Genomic DNA, 25,070 nt, shown 5'->3' with positions numbered 1-25,070 from the left:
GTGTCTGGTGGCACTCCCACTCCCCTCTTTCCTTCCACACACACACACACACACACACACACACACACACACACGCATTACAAAGACATATATAACCTAGAATACACATTTTAGAAGACTTCAGGCTTCACAGCATCATAATGTTTTAATTGTAATTAAACCATGATGGATACAAAAATATGAAATAATAAACTCACTATCAAAAGGGGGGAACTGTATTGCATAGCACTTAGTCTAATGCCCTACTATATATTCGTCTTTAGTATGCCAAAGTTCCAAAAGACAGAACATGATAGGATCACAAACAACAAAGGATAACGTCAGAGGTGGGGTTTTTTTTTGTTTGTTTTTTAACTCGGGTTAACGTGGGACTATGATAAATTATAAGGTGCTATGATAACGCTAAAGTGTCTGCCTTTGACGAAAATGTTTGTCATTCTTGTCATAAATGAATACGACTAACCTACCGTTACCGCTTTTCCAGGAAAAGATGTGCGTAAAACGCACCAGTCCGGTGATCAGTCCTTGGGCACCCTGAGACGAGCAGAGCCGGAGCTGTAGCCTGTTGTCGCTAGTGCTGAATGAATTCCCCTCGCCTCTTGTGAGGAACAAAACCTCTGTGGAACTTATGTCTTGCCATCTCACGTCTCTCTTTTACCGGGCGTGTGTCTGACCGGGTTTCCTCATTAGATATCCGCACCCCAGAGGGTACCCATCGATGCGCACTCAGTAGGCTTTCCCTCTATGCTGTTGCTGCTTCACGATATTTATTTCACATTGTAGCTTTTTTTTTCCTCCGTGCAGAATTCCGCTTTAGACCCGATGCAATAATTGCATTGGATCCCACAGAGTTTTGTAGAGTCCTTGTCGGATGGCATAGATTAATGTGTTCTTGTTGGACTCAAGAAACCTGGTTTGTTAGTGCGCAGGATACAGTAATAATGATGTCAATATAGCCCACTATGTCGTCTAACATTGGTAGCCTAATTCTTACTGTCCAATAAGATCTAAGGAATGATGACATCAAAGTATATCTGTTCAATAGAGCTAGGCTGCGGTAAATGAATAACGTATCTCAGAAATGCAGTCATGAGTTAGTGTGTGAGTATTGAACTTTGGTTGTAGATAACATGTCTGACAGATTTTTGCAAGTTTTGACTTCAGACTGGGAGTGTTAATAATTCCTGATACCCACTATCCTTTTCAAACGTAATCTTACATCTGATTCATTTTCACTGTGAAGGAAATTAAGAATGTATTATTTCATTGTTAATTGATTTATATTTAGTCTATTGTTTTAACCAGTAAGTAGGAGAGAATGAACACTACAGTCCTGTGTGCCTCTGATTTACTCAAGCTCCCACAATGCACCGCGAGCAACGTCAGAATCTTGCGACCCAACGTGGATTTGCAGCAACCCAGCGATAGTTTTATATCATTATTATTAGATTTAAATTAACATCGTTTCGACACTTATTGGCTGCGGCAGCGCCAGCGGTGTGTGTGCGAACGCTCTTTTAACCTCCATTTCCACCTCATTGGCCACTTAAACGTTTCCGGAAGAAGTTTTAACACGGTGTTTCAGTGGAGTTCCAGTTTTTCAAGAGTCGGACCAGTAACATTGACGTTACCCTGTTTGAACATGAAGACTCTTCCTGAAGAAAACTCCAGCTTTTTGTTAGACGCGTCCTTGCTGTATAAAGAAACATGTCCGGAGCTATCGCGGTTCTTCCTGTAAGAAACTTTAAATCCTTAAAATCCTTCACTTTCACAACTGAGTCCTTACGGTTTGTCTTTTATTGTTGTAATAATAGCATGTAGGCGCTAGGTGGAGGAGCTCGACCAGTGTTAGCGGTTCGACTTCCTGCCAATTTGATGAACTGTGTTGATGGACTGGTGGTAGTAACATTATACTGAAATCGGTATTTTCTAGTAGTCTTAATGAAAACAATATTTTAAATCCATTCTTTAGACGTTAGTACTTAAGGAGGCAGTGGGAAATAATGACTTATCTGATTTAGAATTTCACTTTAGATTTCCCTGTATTACCAATGTACCGACAGGGATTTTTTACTGAATTTTCTAATACACCATATATTAACTGAGCAGATGGGAGTTAGTGCTGAAATATGAGGAATCTTGAGTGACAATCTGTAGCCGAGACGAGGCATTCACCAAAACAAAGCACGGCTGTTAAAGGTCCAGTCAGTAATTTTCATAGCATATTACAGAAGTATTACACATTAAATTGACTAGTTTGACTTAGAAAATGACATTTCCTGTGGTCATGAACTGTAGGTTTGTTTTTTTCTGGCGTGTTAACAATATATGAATGGCTGTTAACAGAACTCTAACAGTATTAGAAAGCATCTGTAACCGATTTAATTGATGTCTAGTGTGTTAGACCTGTCAATCAATTTAAGAGTGATAGCAGGTAGGCTAACTGCTGTGATTGTGTTCTTAACATTGAATCGTTGTTCAAATGGCTGAATATAAGCAGTTGTTTGAGAATTGGCTGTGGTTGTTTACAGAGATGCTCATCTAACCATGTAGAATAATAAGGCTTGATTATGTGTCACACTGATATTTTCACTCCTTTTGTGAATTTGCCCATTTGAGGATGTCTTTTTGACAGATCATCAGTGACTGATGTACATTCACAGTTTGGTTCATCATTGTGTTTGTGCCTCCAATAAAACAACCAAGTCTATGAGTAAGATGAGGCTGTTCCTTACTTTTGTCTTTAGTGATGCCACAATCAAGATATTGTTCTACTTATTGTGAAGCATGACTTGTTGTGTAGTTCCAGTGGCTATTCCTGTTACACAAGCTAGTTGTGTCTAGTGGCTGTTTATGTGTTGTAGTGGTGGATGAGTTTGTTTAGCATGTGTTAGCTATTTGCAACTGATTCATTCAGTTTGACTTAACTGTCATTTAATCTTATGCATTTGCAGAGTTAAGTAGATTTCATTGGTGTGGTCACAAAACCTTTCTCACAAGCATAGAAATGAGAACAAGAAGAAGGAAACAAAGTGCTGCAAGCAAAGACGATCCCTAAACATTAGGTAGGAGAGCCAGGCAGTCTGTAAACCTTGCCTCTTCTCTTGTATCTTTTGCAACAAATGAACCACACAGAGTACCAAGTCTTTCCCAGCTGTCTTTATCTAATTATCCTTCAGTAGTTAAGTATTCTCATCCCTCATTAGAATACAACACAATAGTATTTAATGCCAGTTTATAATTTGTATCGTAATTTACGGTTCATTGCTTCAGTTGTGTTGCTTTTGCCAACATAGGAATTTATTCCATTTTCCTCTGATGGAGTATCCCACACAGTGGTGATTGCCTTATCGTGTGGAAAGTAAAAGCTGAAAGTAATTTCAGGAGAAATCCTCTTTGTGTGTGTGTGTGTGTGTGTGTGTGTGTGTGTGTGTGTGAGTGAGTGAGAGCGCGAGCCCTGCACATTTACAGGTGTACCGTCTGTGTGCTCACATTTTCTTTATCATACTTTATATGGGTAGTAATGTTTTGTAAGTGTGTGTGATTCGGGTTTGAGTTGGGTTCCAGCCATGTCCCCATATCCTCCAGCCTGTTTTCACTTTCACCTGAGCCAGGAAATCTGTGGGTAGGACCATGAATGGAAACAAAAACAGAGGTTTCAATAGTGAAAACCCAGAGTCAGGGTCATTTTACGGATGTGTGTGAGCCCACTGCTACTTTAATACATTGATCTGTTCACCAGATTCCATGGTTATGATGAGCTGTGGTTATAGAGAACATTTTGACCACATTTAACTATGACCAGCTGTCCAGCAGGCAAGACGCAAATCTGAATGTTTGTACCAGTGGCTGAAAGACATGGCTGGTTTCATGCTGAAGTGCCTGGCAGAGAAGACACAATTAGCAGCCACAGCAAAAAAAAAATCACCCTGAGTGTGATGAGCTGTGAGATGTAAGGCACATCAAGAGGGAAATTACCGTTAAGAATTAACGTTTCAGATAGAGGTCTTGGCCAAAGTTGATCAGTTAACTGAAGGGGAAATGAAAACGTTTTTGTCAGCATCCACTCAAAAAGTTGGCATACATGGTCAGTGTGTTGATAATGTTTTAGTCCTAATGAACGCAACTTTCTGTGTTCTTCTGGGGGTTTCCAATGTCTTCGCTTCGCTTTCACCCACGCCACAAACATTCTGGTTGGTATGGTTTTGGTCATGCGTCACTGGAATGTTTGTGTCGTGGGTGCGTGTCTGTATTTAGACACACTACTACACATATTTGTTGCAGATCGTGTACTGCGTTCTGCCACTGTCTTCACCTTCTGTCAGGCCGATGATGACTCAATGTGTTTGTGTGTATGTTTGCATCAGGGTTAAAAGTGTTTTTGTCGTTCTTGGTTTCAGTCTAAATGTATTAATATTGACTTTTAGTAAAGTCTTTTCATGAAAGTATTTCAGTCAAATGTTAGTAGTCTATTTGTGCGTGTGTTTCTTGGAGTGTATTTAGTGAACGTGACAGCCTGTTTCATGTGTGTGTGTTTTTGTCCCTGTATGTGAACTGATTTATTGTGGCTCACGTTGCCGGACTAGTGAAGCTGTTTTCCAGTAATTTCATAATCATTGCTGTGTGTTGACTGAGGGTTCTGATAACCAAAATATGCAGGATGTCTGCTGAACAAACAATGTCACAATGACTCTGCTATTTTATAGCCTTGAGTGCTTTTGTTCTGCATTAAATGCTGTATTGTTTTTCTCTTCATAGAGACCAGCTGTTGATACTGATATACTGTATCAGTGATAATCCAATATCAGCCAATGGTACTGGAGCAGTTATAACAGTTGTGGTCTGTGTTGGGCAGGCAATAATTAAAGAAGAGTAGGGCTGCAACTCATATTTTCATTATCAAATGATTTGACAATATCTTTTCTCAATTAATCGATTCATATTTTTAGATTTCCTAGAAATCTAAAAATATGAATGAAGTTTGGGGTCCCCTGCTGGAGCTGCTACCCCCGCGACCCGACCCCGGATAAGCGGATGAAGATGGATGGATGGATGGATGGATATTTTTAGATTTCCTAGAGCCCAAGGTGGCGCCTTCAAATTGCATGTTTTATCCGAAGCCATGTTTTTGTCCTAAAGCCATGCCAGTAGCACTGAGGCTCTCTCTGTCCCGTTAGCACTGTCATTGTGAGCATGAACGAACACATGCTCACAATGACAAACATGTTCATGTTCTCTTACTATGTTCAGCAGGTATATTTCACATGTGTACCATCTTAGTTTAGTGCATTACCATGCTAATATTTGCTAATTAGCAACCAAACACAAAGTTGAAGTCGATTAGAATGTCATTAGTTTTGCAGGTTTATTATTTATATTTGTATTGGACAAATAAAAATGTTGACCTGATGTTGGCACTAAATTAAAAGTCAGGGGAAAAGCAAAGTTATTATAATACTTCCTTAGGGGCACAGTCATTACCTTTTTGATTTTTGTCAAAATCGGTCACCACTAGGGTCGGGCATCGTTTTGATTTTAACAATTTTGATTCCAATTCCGATTCTCCCTTTTGATTCCGGTTCTTATCGATTCCAGTTCTTTGAGAGGTGGCGTTCAAACGGGTCACATGCTTATTTCACAGATAAGAGGGACATTTTATTTTTGATTTACAGTTTTTCCCGGGCTTTTTCAACGTAAAACTGCCGCTTACTGTGCTCCTGCAACACAACGAGTGCCTGGAAGTACAGATGGAACCGGTTCTCGATGCTCAGTCCTAGTCACCACAGTTTATTTCCGTCCCACTGCCAACACCTTTTGAGACCTCTTTGCTCTCACCCCAGTTACAATATAAACTACTTGCCCTCATCTCCCCTCATACTGTAGCTCTCATCTTACGGCCTCCTCTCAGCAGGAGCCAGCAATCTTCTCCACCCGCACAAGTGAGCTCTAGACTGGGAGGCACCTGCTGGCCTCTTTCTCTGACATGTCCAGCTGATAAATGTGAACCCTGCCAATCTGTAGAAGGATACAATATTCAGAGCGCTGACCATACCACTACCTGAGCCCAGCTGTGTCTAAATATGAGTTGCATCAGTAATATTTTTTTCAGAATACGCCAGCAGATTTCCCTGATGGTAGCAATAAAATGTTTATAGTGCGCTTTGCCTCAGCCAGCACTCCTGTCTCTAATTACATTATTACATTGTAGCCAAAACAGCCCCCCCCCCCCCCCCACCTACCCTCCACCCTTTTCCATCTTTTAAGGCTCTTTTGATTGCATCTCCCAGTTGTCAGCAGGTCAGTTCATGTGTTGGGCCCATATCTTCAGTGTTCATCACCACAGCTAAATGTGCTCTTAAAAGGAGATGCATGACAAGTATAATAAGCTTTTACATCGGCTAAAAATGTCTTGTTTTCTTAGTAACAAAAAGTCTTTTTGCGGAAATTGTTCAAGGACTAGGAGTCATCCGTCCGCTACAGAGTCCGTTCTCGAAAAAATGTTTCTTCATTTCCAGTATTTTCTGACAGATTTTCTATATAATCTGACAGTTTAATCCAGTCACTGGTTATTAAAGTGTAGAGGAGGGTGGGGGGGGGTTCAAGGGACAGTGACTCAGACTGTGGGATGACTGATGGCAGATATGTTGCAGCTCTCTCTCCCCCTCTCTCCCCGCCGCGTACAATGTCATCCAGCAATATAATATACCATCTCACATACAGTACAGGGTGGTTAAGAATGCGAGTGGATAGCATCAACAAACCGCTGTCGCCAGACGCAGCAGCAGCAGCCAGTGGGTCAAGTCCAGATTAAAGTCGACCCCCCCACCTCCTCTCCATAAACAGTCAGCCCTGTTCTTGCCTCTCCCTGCCACACGTGCAGCTGGACAGTAAATTTTCCCTTCATTGATTCAAGCCCAGGGCTAATTTTAGTTAGACTTAGCAGTGGCTTAGTTAAAATATCTCATTGCGAGTGCCTCGCGATCACAGAGGCCGTTGAAATGGTATAACGATTTGCCCCATATTGTTTGGCAGGGACCTGTTTGCTTTTTCCGTTGGCGTGTTCTCCGCTACACATAATGGGAACGGCTGGCTTTGACAAGCTGGTGTTTCCATCTTGTAATGTGTTTATTTGTGTATGTAACAGTATTTTAACTGTTTTTTTTTTCACCAAATATATTAAGTTTAAAACTATGTGGAACAAGATGATTCCAAATATGCTTTCCCTATCACTTGACATTGTTCCAATGTGAAAGGAGCTGTTTAAATGCAAATTGAGAAGAGCGTTTTGAAATAAATGAATATGCATGTTGAATGCTTTTCTCCAGTATTTTAGAGAACCAAAACTTATCTATTAAAGAGAGGCTGTAATAATTAAAGTTTTACTTCATAATTATCTTGTACTAATGGTTTTTAACATTAAACTCAGTTACTGATACATTTTAACTCCTATCTGGTATAAGAAGTAAAGGTGTCTGTTCAAAATGTCTGATCTTGTCTTCTCTTTTTTCTTCCCTAGGCAGTGGCCTGGGGAGACTAACGGTAAGTTAAGAGACGTGCACATTAGAGCTGGGCGATATGGAGAAAATCAAATATCACGATCATTTTGACCAAATACATCAATGTCGATATTGAAGGGTTCACTATTAGTGCTTTCACAAATATTTACACAGAGTTTTGATAAATAATCACCAATAACGTGGATACCATGGCAAATTATAAAACAGTAAGTAAGTCCAGAAAATTACATCACTTATAATGTATATGCAGCCTTTAAAACCAGGAAAAGACAACACGTGTGTCATATCACGATATTACGATATCCAAAGTGTAAGACGATATCTAGCCTCATATATCGATGTCGATATAATATTGATATATTGCCCAGCCCTACTGCACATCCTTGATGAATCTTACTTTTGAATGAGAATTTTAGTATTTTCATTTTTGCATGTTTTTTTTTTTTTATCAGTGATGCCCTAGAGTGTGATAGCCACAAAGAGCTGAATGTAGTAGTAAGTGGGACCATGTCACCGACTTGTCAAGGTTGATAAACCTCATTTAATCGCACAGAGACAGGTCCATGCCAGCCAACACCACATCAATAGGTAGTGGTACCATTTAGTGTTCAGGCTTTTTCTTTCCTCTTTTCAGCACCACTGAAGCAGAAATCCTCCAGTTTGCTGCAGAGCACCTTGGTTTGTCTGTACTGTTATCAGTGGTTGCAGCCTGACAATCACCGGATGCGGCTGCGGCCCAAGCAGCGTCCATCAGCACGGGTGCAGAGTGTCCTGCACAGAAAGGCCAGGGGCAAACGACTCAGCCTGGTGCAGAAAAACCTGCTCCGACGCTTCCAAAGGTCCTCCTCCGTACTGGTGAGAACACAAAACACTGCACAGACCTGGTTATGTATTGTACTGCACTGCAGCATATTGTCCTTACAGAGAAACACCAGGGGCATTTGCCTGAATTGGATCCTCAGCTATGGTGGTGTTGAACTAATGGGAGCAGTGTTTTTTTTATAGCCTGACAGATGCAAATAATAGTATTTACTGGAAAACAGTCACAGTTTCTTATTGACCTCAAGCATTCTTTTGTGGATTATGTCCTCAAATTTAATATTTTTGTTGGTAATTCTGGTGTTTCTGTGATAAGCCAGCATTGGCTGATAATACTTTCCTCTGATGTATCGTTTGAGCTTTACTGGTCAGAAAGTTATTTTGAGTCTTTGAGCTGAACATTTATTCTGTTGCTGGTGTTGACCTCTGAACTATAAAGGAGGAGAGACGCAAAAACAATTCCGAGGGGAGATCAAAACATATATCGCACCATTATTTATTATAACATAACAAGCCCTGCATTGTCTCTTAATGTATTGCCTCCAGCCGTTGTTGCCATTTAGATTTATGAAGTCATTTGTATTCATTCCACAGAAAGTGCCTGGTTTCATTATGGTGCTCTACTCATCATTACAGTCTTCACAGTGGTCCCATTAAGCTTAACTGTATGAGAACTAATGTTGCCAGACAGTGCTTTGTCAACACTCACCCTGTTTCCTCCCACAGCCCCCTAAACAGTTATAGTGGTCCTTTTTGAGTGTCCTCTTAATGGATGGCAACCAGACACAATGGAAAGCTTATTTTGGCCAGCACCCACCTACTCTACTGATAAGCCCATTTAGATGAGGACAGCGGTGGTTGAGCTTGTGGCAATAGGGTCATTCGCCCCCTCCCACCCCCCGCATCAGAGAGCAGTGATAGGAGAGAACCACTGAAGAGCCCCTCTGGTGATCTGACATCAGCCCAAATAAAGAGCGGCTCTAGTGATAAATGCTGCTGCCTCATTACAATCTGGTTGGGTTCATTTACAATGCAGGTATTCACCGCACAAGGCACTCTGAACTCACTCTCCACTATATATCAGTTAACTCTGAGGGCAAAGAGGAAGACAGAGATGTATAGAGGGAGCAGGAATAAAAAGGGTAGTAAGAGAGTTGGAGCAGAATAACACGAGTCAGGAAGTGACAGGAAGTGAAGCAGAGGGACAGTAGGCTCTGTGCTGCCGCTGCTAAATCAGGAGTGCAAATGCTGTTTTGTTGTATGTATCATAGCAGCCGTTCATATTTTAACTTATTTTTCTTTATATTTTTTATCGAATGACGAATAGATTACCACGGTCTGCTCGCATGGAGAGTTATTTACTCTCACACAAGCGCAGAACGTACGTGCTAGTTGGCCGTCACTGTAGTCATTTTGTGTGTTCAAGTGCAGCTTTTTGGCCAAGACACAGGCGGCCTGAGGAGACGTGAGGCAACGCCACAGTCGGCCTTCGTCGTCACTAGTTCTTTGCCGTCTACTTGGCGTGTCAGCAACACTCAGCCGTGACTGGGCATCTCTGCTCTTACTCATTTGTCAAAAGTGTTTTCGCTCATGATGGAGAATGTTGATGCTTGTTCACTACGTAACTTCCTAGTAAACCAATACTCCCTGTGCATGCCCTCCAAGGTATTTTACTCTCTGTTTTCACGGTCACTTGCCTGTCATATACTGGCGGTTCAAGGGGCAACAAGTATCAACACATATCCAAGACAGCATACAACTGTGCTCGGCAGAGGGGTGATAGCGATGCGATACCCTTAAAATGCGGAGTGGCGGAGCGGTGAGATAAGATGAGGAATGTGGACTCACTGCTGCTCTTTGACAGAGCACAACAACCCTGAGTAATGAGATCAGCATCCACTCATCTGCTCTTTAAAGAGAGACGTGTTGGGTAGTTAGGGATAACAGGATAATCAGATTTCAAAGAAGAAGTATTTTTTTAAACTCTCAGAAGATGCTGCTGTTGATTTTAAAAAGATAATGTCCACAGACAGCCTGACTGAGAAAATGTGAGGCAGTGACCATGAAGCCTGACTTTGTAGTGTTATGGCTGTGTAAACAATGTTCTGCTCTTCTTACTGTTAGGCACGTGACACCCGAGAAGGGTGAAGGATTTATTGCAGAAATGATCAAAACATCCTGTTGTATAAATTTATCGTCACATTCATTCCTTGTTGTGTGCAGGTCTAGACAGAGGTTTATTCAAAGCAAGGTGTGAGTATTAGCAGACACAGACATCCATGTTTGCTCGTATTCTCAGTCTTTTTGCAGGTGTTCTGGGATCTTGGTTGTGGTTTTGTGGGACGCTTTGAAGAGCTAATTGTTTTACAGTCCCTCCAGAACAACGCGATTATGCGATCGCATAATTCAATGCATAATCAGCCAAAGTCCGCATATTTATGCGGGGGCCGCATTTTTTTAAAAATACGCCACACTTTCGCCGCATAAATTGCCGATTTCCGCCCAAAATACGCGGGGCTTGCATGATTTCATAATCCCTGCATTTTCGTTGCAAAAAAGTCACATATATCTTAGCAGAAAGTTGAAAAATATTGCGTTTACGTCACACAAGAGCAGCCATTTTCACCTGTTGCCATGAGGACGTTATGAAGTGACGTAATTACGCAACGTGAACATCATCGAAAAGCTGCGAAACCCCGCGATGAAGCCATGATGAAACCGCAGTTTTTGCAAGTTCCCGCAATTTCATTGCATAAAATTGCAGAAATATCCCTCATATTTCATCGCATTTTTTAAGAAAACGTGCCGCATAATCAAGGATTTTTGCCCAAAACAGTCACAAAAAAACTCCACATTTTTCTGGAAGGACTGGTTTTATGTTTTTTTTAAATCTCATGTTCGGATTAGTTTAAGTGGTTTCTCCAAACCAAATTGCATTTATAAAGTCTTTCCAGCTTTTGTGAGTGAATTATTTAGTCTATCAAATAGAGCTGGGCAATATATTGATATTATATCGATATCGTGATATGAGACTAGATATCGTCTTAGATTTTGGATATCGTAATATCATAATATGACATAAGTGTTGTCTTTTCCTGGTTTTAAAGGCTGCGTTACAGTAAAGTGATGTCATTTTCTGAACTTACCAGACTGTTGTAACGGTTCTATTATTTACCTTTACCCACTAAGTCATTATATCCACATTACTGATGATTATTTATCAAAAATCTCATTGTGTAAATATTTTGTGAAAGCACCAATAGTCAACACTACAATATGGTTGTGGTATCGTTATCTAGGTTTGGTCAAAAATATCAGGATATTTGATTTTCTCCATATCGCCCAGCCCTACTATCAAACAATATGCATACTGCATACTACTGTAATGTGTCATTTACTATACTCATCCTTTATAAAATACTGTATCCACAGTAAATGTATGTGTTGAACTTAACAAAATGTGTCCCTGTCTTAACAAAAATATAAGCATACACATGACCAGTAGATGCATAGTCACACTTGTACACACAGGCGGTGTGCAGTATTTGTAATCCAGGGTGTAAATCCCCTTCATTTCACATCATATTGCTCTCCTTTTAGGATGTACAGTGGTGCTCATAAGTTTACGAACCCATGCTAAAGTTGACTAAGAAGTGGAATAAAAAAATCATCTATCCAGGATACTATGCATCCTGATAAAGTGCCCTTGGCCTTAAGAGAATTAAAATACTCCTACATCATCAAATACCCTTCAGCATACCTAGAGATTGGCATGGTTTTATTTCAGTTAGCCTAATAGCTGGTTTGATTTGCATTGAGAGATGATTTTATGGAAAGTACCCCATGCCAATCTCTAGGTATGGTGAAGGGTATGTGATGATGTGAGGCTATTTTAATTCCAAAGGCCAAGGGAACTTTATCAGGATGCATAGTATCCTGGATCCATGAAATAACTGGCCTTTAAAAATAAAAATCTGCCTGCCTCTATGGGAATTTAACATAGGGGTGTTCTTACTTATGCCCCCTGTATTTTAAGGAAGAACATTTATTTATTTACGATACATTATTCATTCACAAAGAAAATTGGTGTCCTTAAAGGTTGGATTTTTCCTAATTTGTTTTATTAAGGCATTAAGATCAATTTCCAAAAGATGATTTTTTTTATTCCTCTTTTTAGTCAACTTTAGCATGGGTTCATAAACTTATGAGCACCACTGTATGTATATAAACTTAGCACAAAAAGTAAGGAAATTTGTGTTTGGTAGATTATTTCTCTGTGGTAACAATGCTTTTTGGCAATACATCTTATACCATTACTCTGCTTGGAAGTATAAATCTAGGCTCAAGGAGGAAGAACAGAAGAAGGGAGGAGGAGAATGCGCTATCCTTCGCTCCATTTAGGGTCTCTGCTTCTCTCGTGGGGCTACAATCCAACTTATTTCCATATCCATTGCTAGATAACCTGGCCAGCATGCAAAAACATACCTGATTTATAATACCTCTAAGACGGGGTTATTCAACAGGGGGTCCAGGACCCCTAGGGGGTCCTCAGAGTCAATGCAGGGGGGCCTCTAAATTATTGTTAATTTTAACAATCATTTTCAATTTTCAAAAATTAAAAAGTCGTAACCCAACATATTATTAGCAAATATAAATCCCCACTGTGGATAGGCTTACTGTCCTATAGGAAAGGTGGTCACTAAGGTAGCCATCCAAAGATACAATTAATCCTTAATGTGCTACATGTATGTTTTAAAATGAAAACATGGTTTATAATGCATGCCAACAATTATAAGGCTATTTCAAAAGCTTAGTATTCTATGCAAAAAAGCATCCCATTTTTCAACCAGCATTTGTTGCAAGTCAGCCCACGTGGTTGTGTTGGTCACTCTGGCACGAACAGCACGCCCAAGCTGATCCCTCAAGTGTTCAATGGGGTTGAGGTCAGGACTGCTGGCAGGCCATTCCATCCTCTCAACTCCCACATTCTTGAGGTAGTCTCTGACCAGCATGAGGAGGAGGTGCCAGGCTGTTGTGGCTGTGTATGGTTCTTCCACACGCTACTGAGGCTCCTGTTTGTAAAATGAATAAATTGTTAAATTGCCAATATGTCTTGTTTCTTCAAACTTCAATCATCCAATCCACCAAACACCCAACGAGTCAATGGCAGAATAAACTGTTTGGCATTGGCAGAGAAGATTTGGCAAATTTTTCATGGACGCAACCCACATACTCAGTGCTGCTACTCATCCCGCAAATGCATGGTCCTTACAAATGGGGCACCATTTGAAAGGGAACTAAACAGGCTTTCTAACGGTATAAGATTTATTGCCAAAAAGCATTGTTACCACAGAGAAATAATCTACCCAACACAAATTTCCTTACTTTTTGTGCTAAGTTTATATGTCGCCCTCTGGGTGGATGTCAGTGCGTGATATGCTTTCCTCAGCTCGGTGAAGCAGTGTCTTAGAGGTATTATAAATCAGGTATGTTTTTGCATGCTGGCCAGGTTATCGGATAATGGATATGGAAATAAGTTGGATTGTAGCCCCACGACAAAAGCAGAGACCCTAAATGGAGCGAAGGATAACACATTCTCCTCCTCCCTTCTTCTGTTCTTCCTCCTCGAGCCTAGATTTATACTTCCCAGCAGAGTTGTTTGTTACAAGAAAAAAAGTATTTCAGGCTTCTCCTGGCCATTTAATGTTGTTTTGGTGGAATTAATGTATGCCAACAGTTACTTACATGTACTAGGACAATAAAAAGTTATTCTACCTGGTAGTTCACCAGAAGAATTTATTTATTTTTTATCAGGCAGGTGTATATGCCTGTCTACTGAATGTGCAATCACGCCAAAAACAGCACGAAACACAAGAGATGTTTTACTCTGGAAACAACACTCGCTTTTAGAATAACAGATGAATCAGGCATGACAAAAACAAAGTGACAGAACATAAGTGGTTGAAAAACATTTCTGTTTTACCAGAAGGGCAATTTCTTCCTGACGTCAGTCCAGCCTCTCTTTGTGATTTATGTCACCACTTCTTATTGAGCTCACTGGCCACCTCTCATCCCCTATTCCACTGGTTGTTTCTTGCACTCTCCAATCCCTGCCTTTCTTTTTCTCTTGCATTTTTACCTCAACTCTTCTACCTGACCACCGCCTCCCCTGCCATCTCACATTATCTTTCTTCTCTTCTCCTTCCATTCTTGGCCATCTCTTCACCACATCCCTCTGTCATATTTATCTTAACTGGAGTGATGATGTTGGATTGGAATGTGCCTCTTAAGGAGATGACAGGAAACAGGAGACAGAGATGTCTGGCTGGTGCTTTGCCTCTGTTTGCTCTCAGGGAACAGGAAAAGCTCCGCGGAGGGGTTTGACACCTCGAGGTCGGGCAGCAAGTGACAGGATGACAAAAGGGAGACGTGTTTGGGAAGAGAAAGGCCAGGAGGGAATGTGCAACAACAACAGTGGTAGTGGCCTTGAGCTTTTCTGATACAAACACAGGAGACTTGCTGCGAAGTGGAAACATTCACTCATGCCACACATTTGTCTGGATTTAGTGTGTACTTTAGTATTTTAAGCAAGTGAACACACACACACATGTACAATAGGATCAGCACTCATGGAAAGTCAATACCAGCTTTGTTTGTGATTGACATCCTCCGGAAACCTTGGAAGGCCTACATACAAGAAAAAATGCATTGTGTAACACACATATATTCAGAATGCAAGCATATTGGTTTGTTTTCCTCCAGCACACACACAATAAACCCTGGGCTGGGATCAGTTTCTGCTCTCTGCTGTCATCATGTTTGTAGCTCACAGGATAAAACCCATAAAGGGAACTTGATGCTGCTCCATAACAACATGTCATCTGTCAATTAGCCTCTGTGCCGCTCTTCATTTCCTCACCACTAATAAAAGCTTACTACTGGCTATCCCGAGGCTTAACTGTAAGTTGGCACGAATGGGTTTGGAAGCCGCCACTGTTCAGCTTTTGGATCCTCATTCACCAGCATTTACATTATATTGCTCCTGTAACCGATTCTGACAGCATGCAGGCACATTAATGGCATTCATCACATATCTGTTATAGAGCCACACGTGCCATTAGTTATCTTTTTGAATGTAAATATGCACAAGGTCCGCACAGTTTCCCCGCACATTATTCCTTTAATGAATATGAATAGTTTATGTGTGAGAAATGGTGTATGCATGGTTATTTATAAGTTTTGTTACAGCAAATTAACAGTTCACCATGAGGACACATTGGGCTTGTATATACCCAACCCCCCTCCCCCCACCCGTGGAAACATCAGAGGTTAATCAACTTAAGCAATGTTGAAAATACAGTAAAGAAATAGAGAAATAAAATACCAGACATTTTTTTAATTGAAGTGCAGGCATTTAAACCTTATGTAAGTGTGTTGTACCTAGGGACAGTGTCAACGACTCTCAAGAATGGGTCACTGGAATCTAATTTTTCATTTTGAAAATTAAATATGAAAAATACACATTTTAAGCGGGGGTACATTTCTACATTTAACCATGACAGCATGCTGTGGAGAAAGCCTCCACAGATAATATCTGGGGATTTCAGAAGAATTTGTGTATATCTTAAGATATATTGTATATGCTAAAGCTAAAAAGAACCTTTATCAAGTGTTGTTGACATTGACATAACGCTTCATTCAACGACTTGTATATCAAAACAAATGAAAGCATCATAAATAGCAATCTATTATATGATCTGGCTAACTGGATAAATCCTACTTGACTATGTTTGACTATGTCTGTTTCAAATATTATTTTTTGGGATCAATTAAATATTTTTATTTTGAAGCTTAATTTAAAAAAATCAAGTTACAAAATTGTTATTATAGTAGTATAGTTTTTTTTTTTTTTTTTACAGTATATAAACAAAGATAAGGAAGGGAAAGACAAAAACTAACAAACGAGAGACCCTAATCCCTACCCACAATAACCCACCCCGGAATGCGATCAGGATTCTGCTTGTCCTGTAAAATAAGATACCAATAGTTGCCAAATGTTCTCCAAGTCTTTTAGTTTGCCCTTAAGAATGAACCGGATTCTCTCAAGGTGGAGTGTGTCCATCATCTCCGTGAGCCATAACTTCAGTGTTGGCCCCTCCTTTCTTTTTTCCAGAATAAGAGGATACACTTCTTTGCAGTGAGAATTCCATATGCCAAGAAGCGCTGTTGTGCCAGTGTCAGTTTCTTTGCTTCATTGGATATCCCTAAGATTACTAAAACTGGATCTGGGACTATTTGAATATTTAACACCTCAGACATCAAACTAAATATATCACTCCAGTAACCTTGTATTTTGCAACATAACTATAAATACATAATAAATATATATATATATATATATATATATAACATAACTATGATGAACATACTATAATTTAAAATGTTGAAAGAAAGAGAGACTCTTGACTCTGACTCTTTTTTTTATTTTTTTTTTATATCAGTGTGTTGCAGCTCTGCATTCAGATCGGGTGTCTCTGTGTATTTACCGGGCAGCCTGCCTCCAAACAGTGTGACTAAGTGGCTGCCTGCAACATCACAGCCTGCCTAGTATTGATTCCCCAACTGCTCTTCTGGATTTATTGTGTTGTATTGATGTGTTCTCAAATGACTTACACACACAATGTGCACAGATATTTCTGCTTTTTGAGTGCACACACATGCAGGCATTTTGAAAACTCTGACACGCAATCAACATTCATGCAAACTTTTGTCAGGCTTATATTCAATTAAAAGATGCTTAGAGGCACTTAATTCTGTCACTCACTCTGTTAACTCTTATCTTTCCCCTCTTGGGTGGTGTCCTTCTGCCTAGGTCAAATTAATCCACTCAAACTGACCTCCAGCAGCAGAGAGAGAGAGAGAGGCAGGAAGGGAAGTATTTTTGGAGCAGCGGCTATTAATAGAAGGAAGGGTCCATCTGTAGAATTGATATTTGTGGGTCTGTGTGTGTTGTGTCTGTGTTTCACTATTTCACATGCAGTTTTTCTTCTAATTCTCAGAACCAATGTTACATGTATTAGTAATCTCAGGCTATAAGCACGCGTGTAATATGGTGGCAGAAATATATTCATATGTGAGGGTTAGTTTCAGACTTATCCACAAGAGACCGTCAGAAGTGTTTAAGTCATGACTCTCGTCTTCTCATTTGCCACAATATTAGGTCACTTGGGTCAACTGGGCACAACTTCACCTGCATGACAAGAACCTGCAAACTCTCATAGAGGGTTGTGTTGTTTAGACTTATCTTGCACTCTTTTGCTCATACTTGTATCCCTCTACATTCATGTGAACTTGCATAGTATTCATGTCTTACGTCAAAGCTCATAGATGAAAGCATTGATGGTGATTTGGCAGCCTTTAAACCCTTCACTGCACAGACACCGTGAGAATTAGCAGATTGGTTTATTCTCTTTTCATCATGGCTATTTAAGTGGGCTGCGAGGTATACATGATTGCATGCTGTCTTTTTATGATGAATGTGCTGATATTCCATGCACCGTGCATGCTTTTCCAGAGCTAAACAGACGTGATATATGTGTATGGGATAACGGTATCTGTGTAATGTATCTGTGTCTGTGTTGGTTTATGTTAAATGCAAACACAAGCATGCATAAGGTGTAAGACAGTAACCAAAGGGCTCTGCTTTTTGTTTGGATGGCAGTAGGATGAAAGGTCAAGGCTGACCCAGTGTTAAAATATACTGTGTGTACTGTATACAAAGGTTAATATTAGATTGCTATTCACTATGTTTCTTGTATGGGGGATTTCATTTTAATATTGTAATCAGAAGTCATGCTTTCTTCCTCTGACCATATGGTGAACCTAGATTTTTCAGAAACAGAAAGTCAACTTTCTGCAAAAAACAATTGTCCTTAATATTCCCCTAGCTGTTGGAGGTGGTCGTTTATCCTCTTCCTACCCTGAAACTCCATCATGTCGCTTTTGCCACGTGCTTGACTGGCCACTGTGTAGGTCTGTCTGCTCCCAGGATCAACAGACAAGAAATTAAACCTCGCTGTGGCTCTAGCTGTGTCCCTCCAAGTCCATACACTACATGTCAAAGGATTAGCGTAAATTAGATGGGTACACGTGATGGGTGGGATTTCTGTTCAGGTTATCATGACTTGTCGTCACTATACAGCAGCTATACCATCATTGTTGTTTTGGAGTGTACAGTGTCACTTTGAGACTTGCGTCTGAAGTATCTCCACTGTGCTTTTACATGCACTTGCGCACACACGCACACACACACACACACACACACACACACCCTTTCACTGGGTAAAGGTTTCTTTTCTTAGAGCCTGTCATATCAGTGCGGGCCAGCTGAGGATAGAGGGGCCACTAGTGGTACTGTAACTAGAGGACAAGAGGATAAACAGCAGCAGGTCATTCAAGTTCTAAACATCCATCTGCAGCCAGCTGTCTGTCTGTTTGATTCACTCCCTTATGAATCATACACTCACACTGTTTTCTAAGGTGTTTTTTTTTTTTTTTTTAATCCTTGGCTTGGATAGTCTCGAATGTCACCTAAATGTCCACAGCCCTGATCCCTTACTGTTTGCGGGTATAGCAATATTTATAACTGGGGAACAAATAGTTCTTGTTTGAGTATTTACTACCAGTTTCCTGCTAAGATTTGATTAGATGAAACTTTAATGATCTACAGGAGGAAATTGGGTTATTGCAGCAGGAAATAACAGGCAGTAGTGATGGAAAGGTTCTAAATAACAATAAAGCAAATGTAAAGTCTGAAATATAAATAATAAAACTGCTCATCACAACACCTTTAAATAGATAGATATTGTATTTTGTAAGAGAATTGCTAAGTAAAGTTAAATATTGGAAGAGTTTTAAAAAAAGAAAACAAAAAATGAAGACCGAAGAAGAAAGAAAGTTTGTTAAATAATTAAAAATGTTTTATGGGGGCGCCTGGATAGCTCGGTTGGTAGAGCGGGCGCCTATGTGCAGAGGTTTGCTCCTCAACGTGGCGGGCCCGGGTTCAACTCCAACCTGCGGCTCTTTGCTGCGTGTCGTTCCCCCTCTCGCTCCCCTTTCATGTCTTCATTTGTCCTGTCAATTAAAGGCCTAAAATGCCAAAAAAAAAGGATAGGATTAAATAAGTGTATATACTTCTTCCCGCTCCTTTTCGGACATGTCAAAAAAAAAATCAAGTGTTTTGTTGTTTTGATGTATCTATGTTGTCTATATTAATATGCTTAAAGTCTTCACTACATATATTAAATTAGTCTGGAGGATGTAGAGTGTAACATGACTAGTTGGCGGAGGCATACAATCGCTAACCTGACTCGGCATATCAATCTGGGAACTTTCCATTGGAGAACTTTTGGGAAGGGGCGAAAATACCGGTTAGCTGATTGGATAAACCATCTGTCTATCACCACGTTGGTGATAGACGGGCCAAATCAACCAATCAGATCAACGATATATCAAACTCTTGCCGAAACCAGTCGGGAGAAGAGCAAAAACATCTTTTCCCCCGAGAAAAGCCTCCAGTGCCGTTTTTTTTTTTGCTCTTCTTTCAATGAAGGAATACTTTCTAATTCGGATAAAACTTGTGCGATAGCTACATTCATCTCATCCGTGGAAGCCGCCATGTTGTTTAGACTGAACAGTCGCTTCTCGTTGCGTCACACCTAAACCCGCCTCAAAACCAACGCTGATTGGTCGGTCGTTTGGCGAACGGCTCCAAATTTTCTCTGTCTCAAGATGCCAGACTGATCTGCGAGTGGAAAACTGGAGCTTGCCAGATCAGGACGGTCTCACGAGGCTATACAATTGCTGGAACACCCTGGAAACATTACAAATGTAGTGCTGTGCTTGAGGACACTACAGCAGAATCAATATTTTCTCTTATGCATGTGGACCCAGATCCTCCATTTGAGTGCCACTCTACTCACTATAGGCCACCACTCTATCAGTTTCTCTCAATTACCTCTATATAACCAGAAAGTAGTACCAGTATAACATCCTTTGCCATGTCCTTTGCAATATTAAGACATATTAGACACAAAGAAAAGCCTGCATACAGGGTGTTCCTGAATGATAAGTTTAAACAGCTTTATGATCTCCAGCTAAATTCATCCCTAGTGGATTAAAAACACTCTGTTCCGGCTTTATCGGCATCATAAACATAGCTGCTCTGAGTTGTTACAACTTTTTTATACAACGATTGTAATCACAATGGCTTTGAGCTTTGCTAACTTTAGAAGAGTGCCAATTTTTTCAAGTTCAAGAGAGATAATGACTTTGATGAAAAGGCTTTTACCGTTGAATGTCCTCTCTTAATGTGAGGCATTTCTACTGAAATGGAGGCTTGTTCATTTAGGATTTTTTTGTTTTGTTTTTACCGCTTATATAATCACAGTAAGTTAGGAACCATTCAGGAAACAAAACAAAAAGTGTAATATTCATACCTTATTCATAGAGTAGATGCTATGATGTTTGACTGGGGAACACCTTGCTGGATTCGTTTGAAAATGATGGCGCGAAAAAGGCCTTTTTTTTAATGATCAATACAATTGTTTTGCTGAAATGTGTTAGGCACTCAGTTCTTCTTTATAGGCGGTTGTTGAAAGTTTGTGATTACCTCTATATTCAGGTACACTTTTACAATATAAAGAAAATACTAGTAAAAACTAGAGATCATTTGTCATGTGATTTTGCATACAGAAACAATATGATATATGACTTTTTATCCTGCGAGGTAAATTTAGTTTGCAAACAACGATGAGTCTAGATGAGTCAAATTGGGGTTTAAGGGTCCACTGACAAAGCAGTAGCAGCAGAAGAGTGCTGGCTGTCCCGCAGAGTAGTCAACCCTTTTGACAGTGCATTGGTCGGTTCTCCTTTGAGCCACACCCCTATGCAAAGATGGGCGGGTCAGTTGCTGGGCTTGGCCTGTATAAAGCTGGACATGCAGGCTCATGAAGCAAAACACTTCACACACGGTCACGTAGGAAGAAAAAGAGGAACTCTGTACTCCCGGTGCATTGAAACCCAACTCTTCGACGCTCTCCAACAGACACCTGTCAGAATCTGAAATGGCTACCTTCGTGTCGGTGAGTTTTCCACCTCATCAGCATTCAGGACTGTCAACAGCTTGACTCAGACTTGTTGATCTCTGCAGTGGTGGTTCTGTTCCAGTTTTAACTGGATGCTGTGTGTCATTAATGGGATTTAAGTTACTGAAGGATGGGAGGAATGTTGAAGAAGAGTCCTCAATCAACATTAAATAGCACTTAAAACTTGTATAACTGTCTATCTTCTCTCCTCTCTTCAAGAGTTTTATTATGCACTAGAATTGGTTTAATCTCCTGTAGTTTGTCTAGAACTTGCACTTGCACTCATCACTGAGATGATGTGAGTGTCTCTTGAATTTGTGTCTTAGTTGCGAATACAGGGCAGCAATTGAATAAGAGTATCAACATACATGTGAATGTAAAAATGATTGTGGCGATTACCGTAGCTGCTGTTTTTTATCTGTTTGGGGATGTATCATAATGTCTGTTATTAACCTTATGACAGACTGTTTGTCCCAATCACACATACATGCCCTATACCATTTATTGGGACACATGACAGTGGTAGTCAGGAGTCTGGGATGCCAAATGTCTTGAATTATGAGGATGCGATAAAGCGGCTCTCATGAGTGTCTGTGTTCTGTGCCTAATATAGGGTCTTGTGTAATCTTGTGTAAATTGTTTAGAATTTGTCATGTAAGGCGCAGTAAAGTGTAAACTTGACTAACATGCCACAGTAATTGTTCAAAAAAAAAAAGTCTGATAGAGATTAACTTAAAAAGTTGGCTGGCGGCTCTTAATAGCACCCATACCCTGAATGGGTGAAACTGCATGGCAACAGCCCCACCGTGCCCTCTCATAGGCTAAGTCAATGTTTCCTATCCTGCTTTAACTAATCCAGTTATTTTCATAACTGTACAAACATTGAAGGGTAAGATAATCTTGGGGATGTTTGGCAGGGCCAATGGGAAGAGCCTCAGCTGTTAAGTGAATCATCTCCTGGACCCCATTGTGAACTATTGCTCAGCCGTGAGATGGCAATAGATGTGTCTGACATCTGTGAGGCTTTGGGCTGGCCCGTGTCACCCAGGGCATATGAGCACCGTGGCTAGTCCTGCTCTCTGTGTCCCTGGAGGTATTCAATCAAAGTCAAAACAAACTCATGTATGTCCCATAGAAAGACAGACAACTGTGTCTATACAGGGTTTGATGAAAAATAATAAAATGAAATGACAAAGGCTTCACCCTCCCTCACTTAGATTTACATTAGTTGGTAGATAGGTTGGTATCACAACAGTAGTTTCAAGGACCTTTTTAGAAAACCTGCAGAATTTCTTTTTCAGAATATCCCCACAGGGATACCTTGTATGCCTTCTCCTCAAAACCTTGTTTTGTATGAGAGGAATATAGATGCGGGCCATGCAATATTAATGAATATGTTTCTTTCCTTTCCTCGTCCCAGATGGCCACCTGCCACGCTTGCAATAAGACATCCAGACACAAAGGAATGAACAGGGACTTTATAGCTACCCTCGCTAAGACCCACAGCACACCAGGGAGCGCTGCCAAACACAAGACCCCACAGTCAACTCACAGAGCCAACACTCCAACCCCCAAGACTCCTGGCAAAGACAAGACGCCTGCTCACACACCTAGGTAAGTTATTTTAAGGTGGCTGGTATTAATATCCTCTTTAGGCCTGTTAGCATTTGAATGATTACATTTCATAAGTGGAACTGCAGCTAGCTGTACGGGTGGTACGTGTTGGTATCCATGCTTGCCAGATCATATACTTGTTGACGGAACACTTTTAACACATACTGCCAACCAACAAAATCTCAAGTTACTGTACCTTAACTCTTCATCCCTCTATCTTTTTCTGTCTCTTTCTCCTTCCTTCCCAACTCTCTCTCTCGCTCTCTCTCTCTCTCTCTCTCTCTTTCTCTTTCCCTTTCCCTTTCTCTTTCCCTTTCCCTTTCCCTCTCTCCAGGTCCTCCACCTCCTCTAACACTCCAGGGTCAGGCTCTTCTTCTTCCAAGCCTCCCTCTAAACCTAAAAATTGGGTCGTCCAGCGTCTCAGCAAGATACTCATGCGAGAGGACAACCAGGGCAGCAAGAAGGGGGGCTTGAAAGATTTTCTCTCCTCTCTTTGAGTATCTCCCTTGTCTTTATGTAAACCCTTTAAAAAAACATAGGGTCAGACCCATGTTTGTGACCTGTTTACACCAAAGCCTAAGGGGGAACTTTGGTTTCCGAGTCGGTGTGGGAAGGGTAAGTTTGCCCACCAACACACCTATTGCTGGGTTGTTTGGAATGGCACTCCTGGTATCCTGAATGCAACAACTGGGAGCACTGGGCTGGCTATTTTAACTGTTAATCAGGGTAACTGCCTCTTCTGCTGAGCCAGTTGGAGGAGAATGCTTATTTATCTAATTTAGCACATGGCTCGGGTAATCTCCTATACTGGGGATGTTATTTTAAGTGGAATGTTTGAGGAATTATTCAATATTTATCAAATGGCTGAAACATTGCAGGAAACCCAACTGTGTTCTGTGGTGGCGCTTGTGGCATGACAAGCTGATTTACTTTATTTTGGATTTTCTTTTCTAAAGTTACAAGTATACATTTTTATGATACGTATATATAAAACTATTTCACATTCATATAGCTTGATGTCAAAACCTTTGTATTTGAATTTATTTTATTTTTTATTTTTTGGTAGTTTTTTTTTGATAGTCTGTGTAAATTAATTTGGTATGTCATTGGCTAAACATGACCAGATGACAAATGTATATATGTCATTGCATTTTTGTACGTGCATGCAAAGGATTTTGGAACTGTGCACTCACCAGTAAAAATATTTGTAATTATCATCTAAAATGGTACTCATCATTTGCTGTTTACATTGAAAAGGCACATCTTGCCTAAAACCTGTACAGGAAGACTAATTGACAATCAATATTGTCAAGACTTCTATTTCTTTTAATGTTTTCTTTGGATACATGATTTTGAAAGTTTACTCTTTTCATATTTTTGTTAAGAGCAGGGATTTGAATATATATATTGCGTTTTGTACTTCCTGATTAAGTACCTGTTTTCCATTAGCTGTTTAATGTACAGTATTCTGAAATACCTCACATTTGTATTCCACCTACACTGTGATTTACTGAAATAAAACCTTTTTCAGTCTAGGAAACTGTGCTGTGTATACTTACTCTGTGAAATGAGTGCTTGGAAATTTCTTATACTGCAACTTTAGTCTTGCAGATTTTGTGTCCATGTCTCTGCAGATATAGATGTAAAACATGTAATTAATCCAGCTGCATTTACTGAGGATTTTTAAGGAGTCTTTACAGATAGACCTATATTCATTACAAAGAAATCTTTTGTGCCAGAGATGTAAAATAAGAAAATGCACACTGTACACAGTAAAATAAAATAGAACAAATGAATGTACATGTAAAACTAAAGGAGGTACAAGTTAGAAATGGCAGTACATAAAATGAATGCAAAGGTGGAAGAAATCCTCAGATATTTTAAGATAAGATAAACTTATTGTCATTGCACAGGGACCCATACAACAAAAGTGTGAGTGCCACAACTGTAGGTGCATTAACGATCGTAAACAAGA

General features: G+C 40.2%; 1 protein-coding gene across 1 annotated transcript; it reads left to right on the top strand.

Annotated features, from left to right (window-relative positions):
* The first annotated feature begins 1,376 nt into the window (after window positions 1–1,376).
* Window positions 1,377–24,635, top strand: rmp24 (ribonuclease MRP subunit p24). Its single transcript, XM_078268015.1, has 5 exons — window positions 1,377–1,734; window positions 7,517–7,539; window positions 8,152–8,372; window positions 22,902–23,095; window positions 23,430–24,635. The coding sequence occupies exons 1-5, from the start codon at window positions 1,643–1,645 to the stop codon at window positions 23,590–23,592; spliced, it is 693 nt and encodes a 230-aa protein (XP_078124141.1). The 5' UTR covers window positions 1,377–1,642; the 3' UTR covers window positions 23,593–24,635.
* Window positions 24,636–25,070: the final 435 nt, after the last annotated feature.

The sequence above is a fragment of the Sander vitreus genome, chromosome 14 (genome assembly GCF_031162955.1).
Source record: "Sander vitreus isolate 19-12246 chromosome 14, sanVit1, whole genome shotgun sequence".
NCBI classification, from domain to species: Eukaryota; Metazoa; Chordata; class Actinopteri; order Perciformes; family Percidae; genus Sander; species Sander vitreus.
Note: the sequence above shows the minus strand (reverse complement) of the source record. Positions and strands in the feature narration are given on the sequence as shown.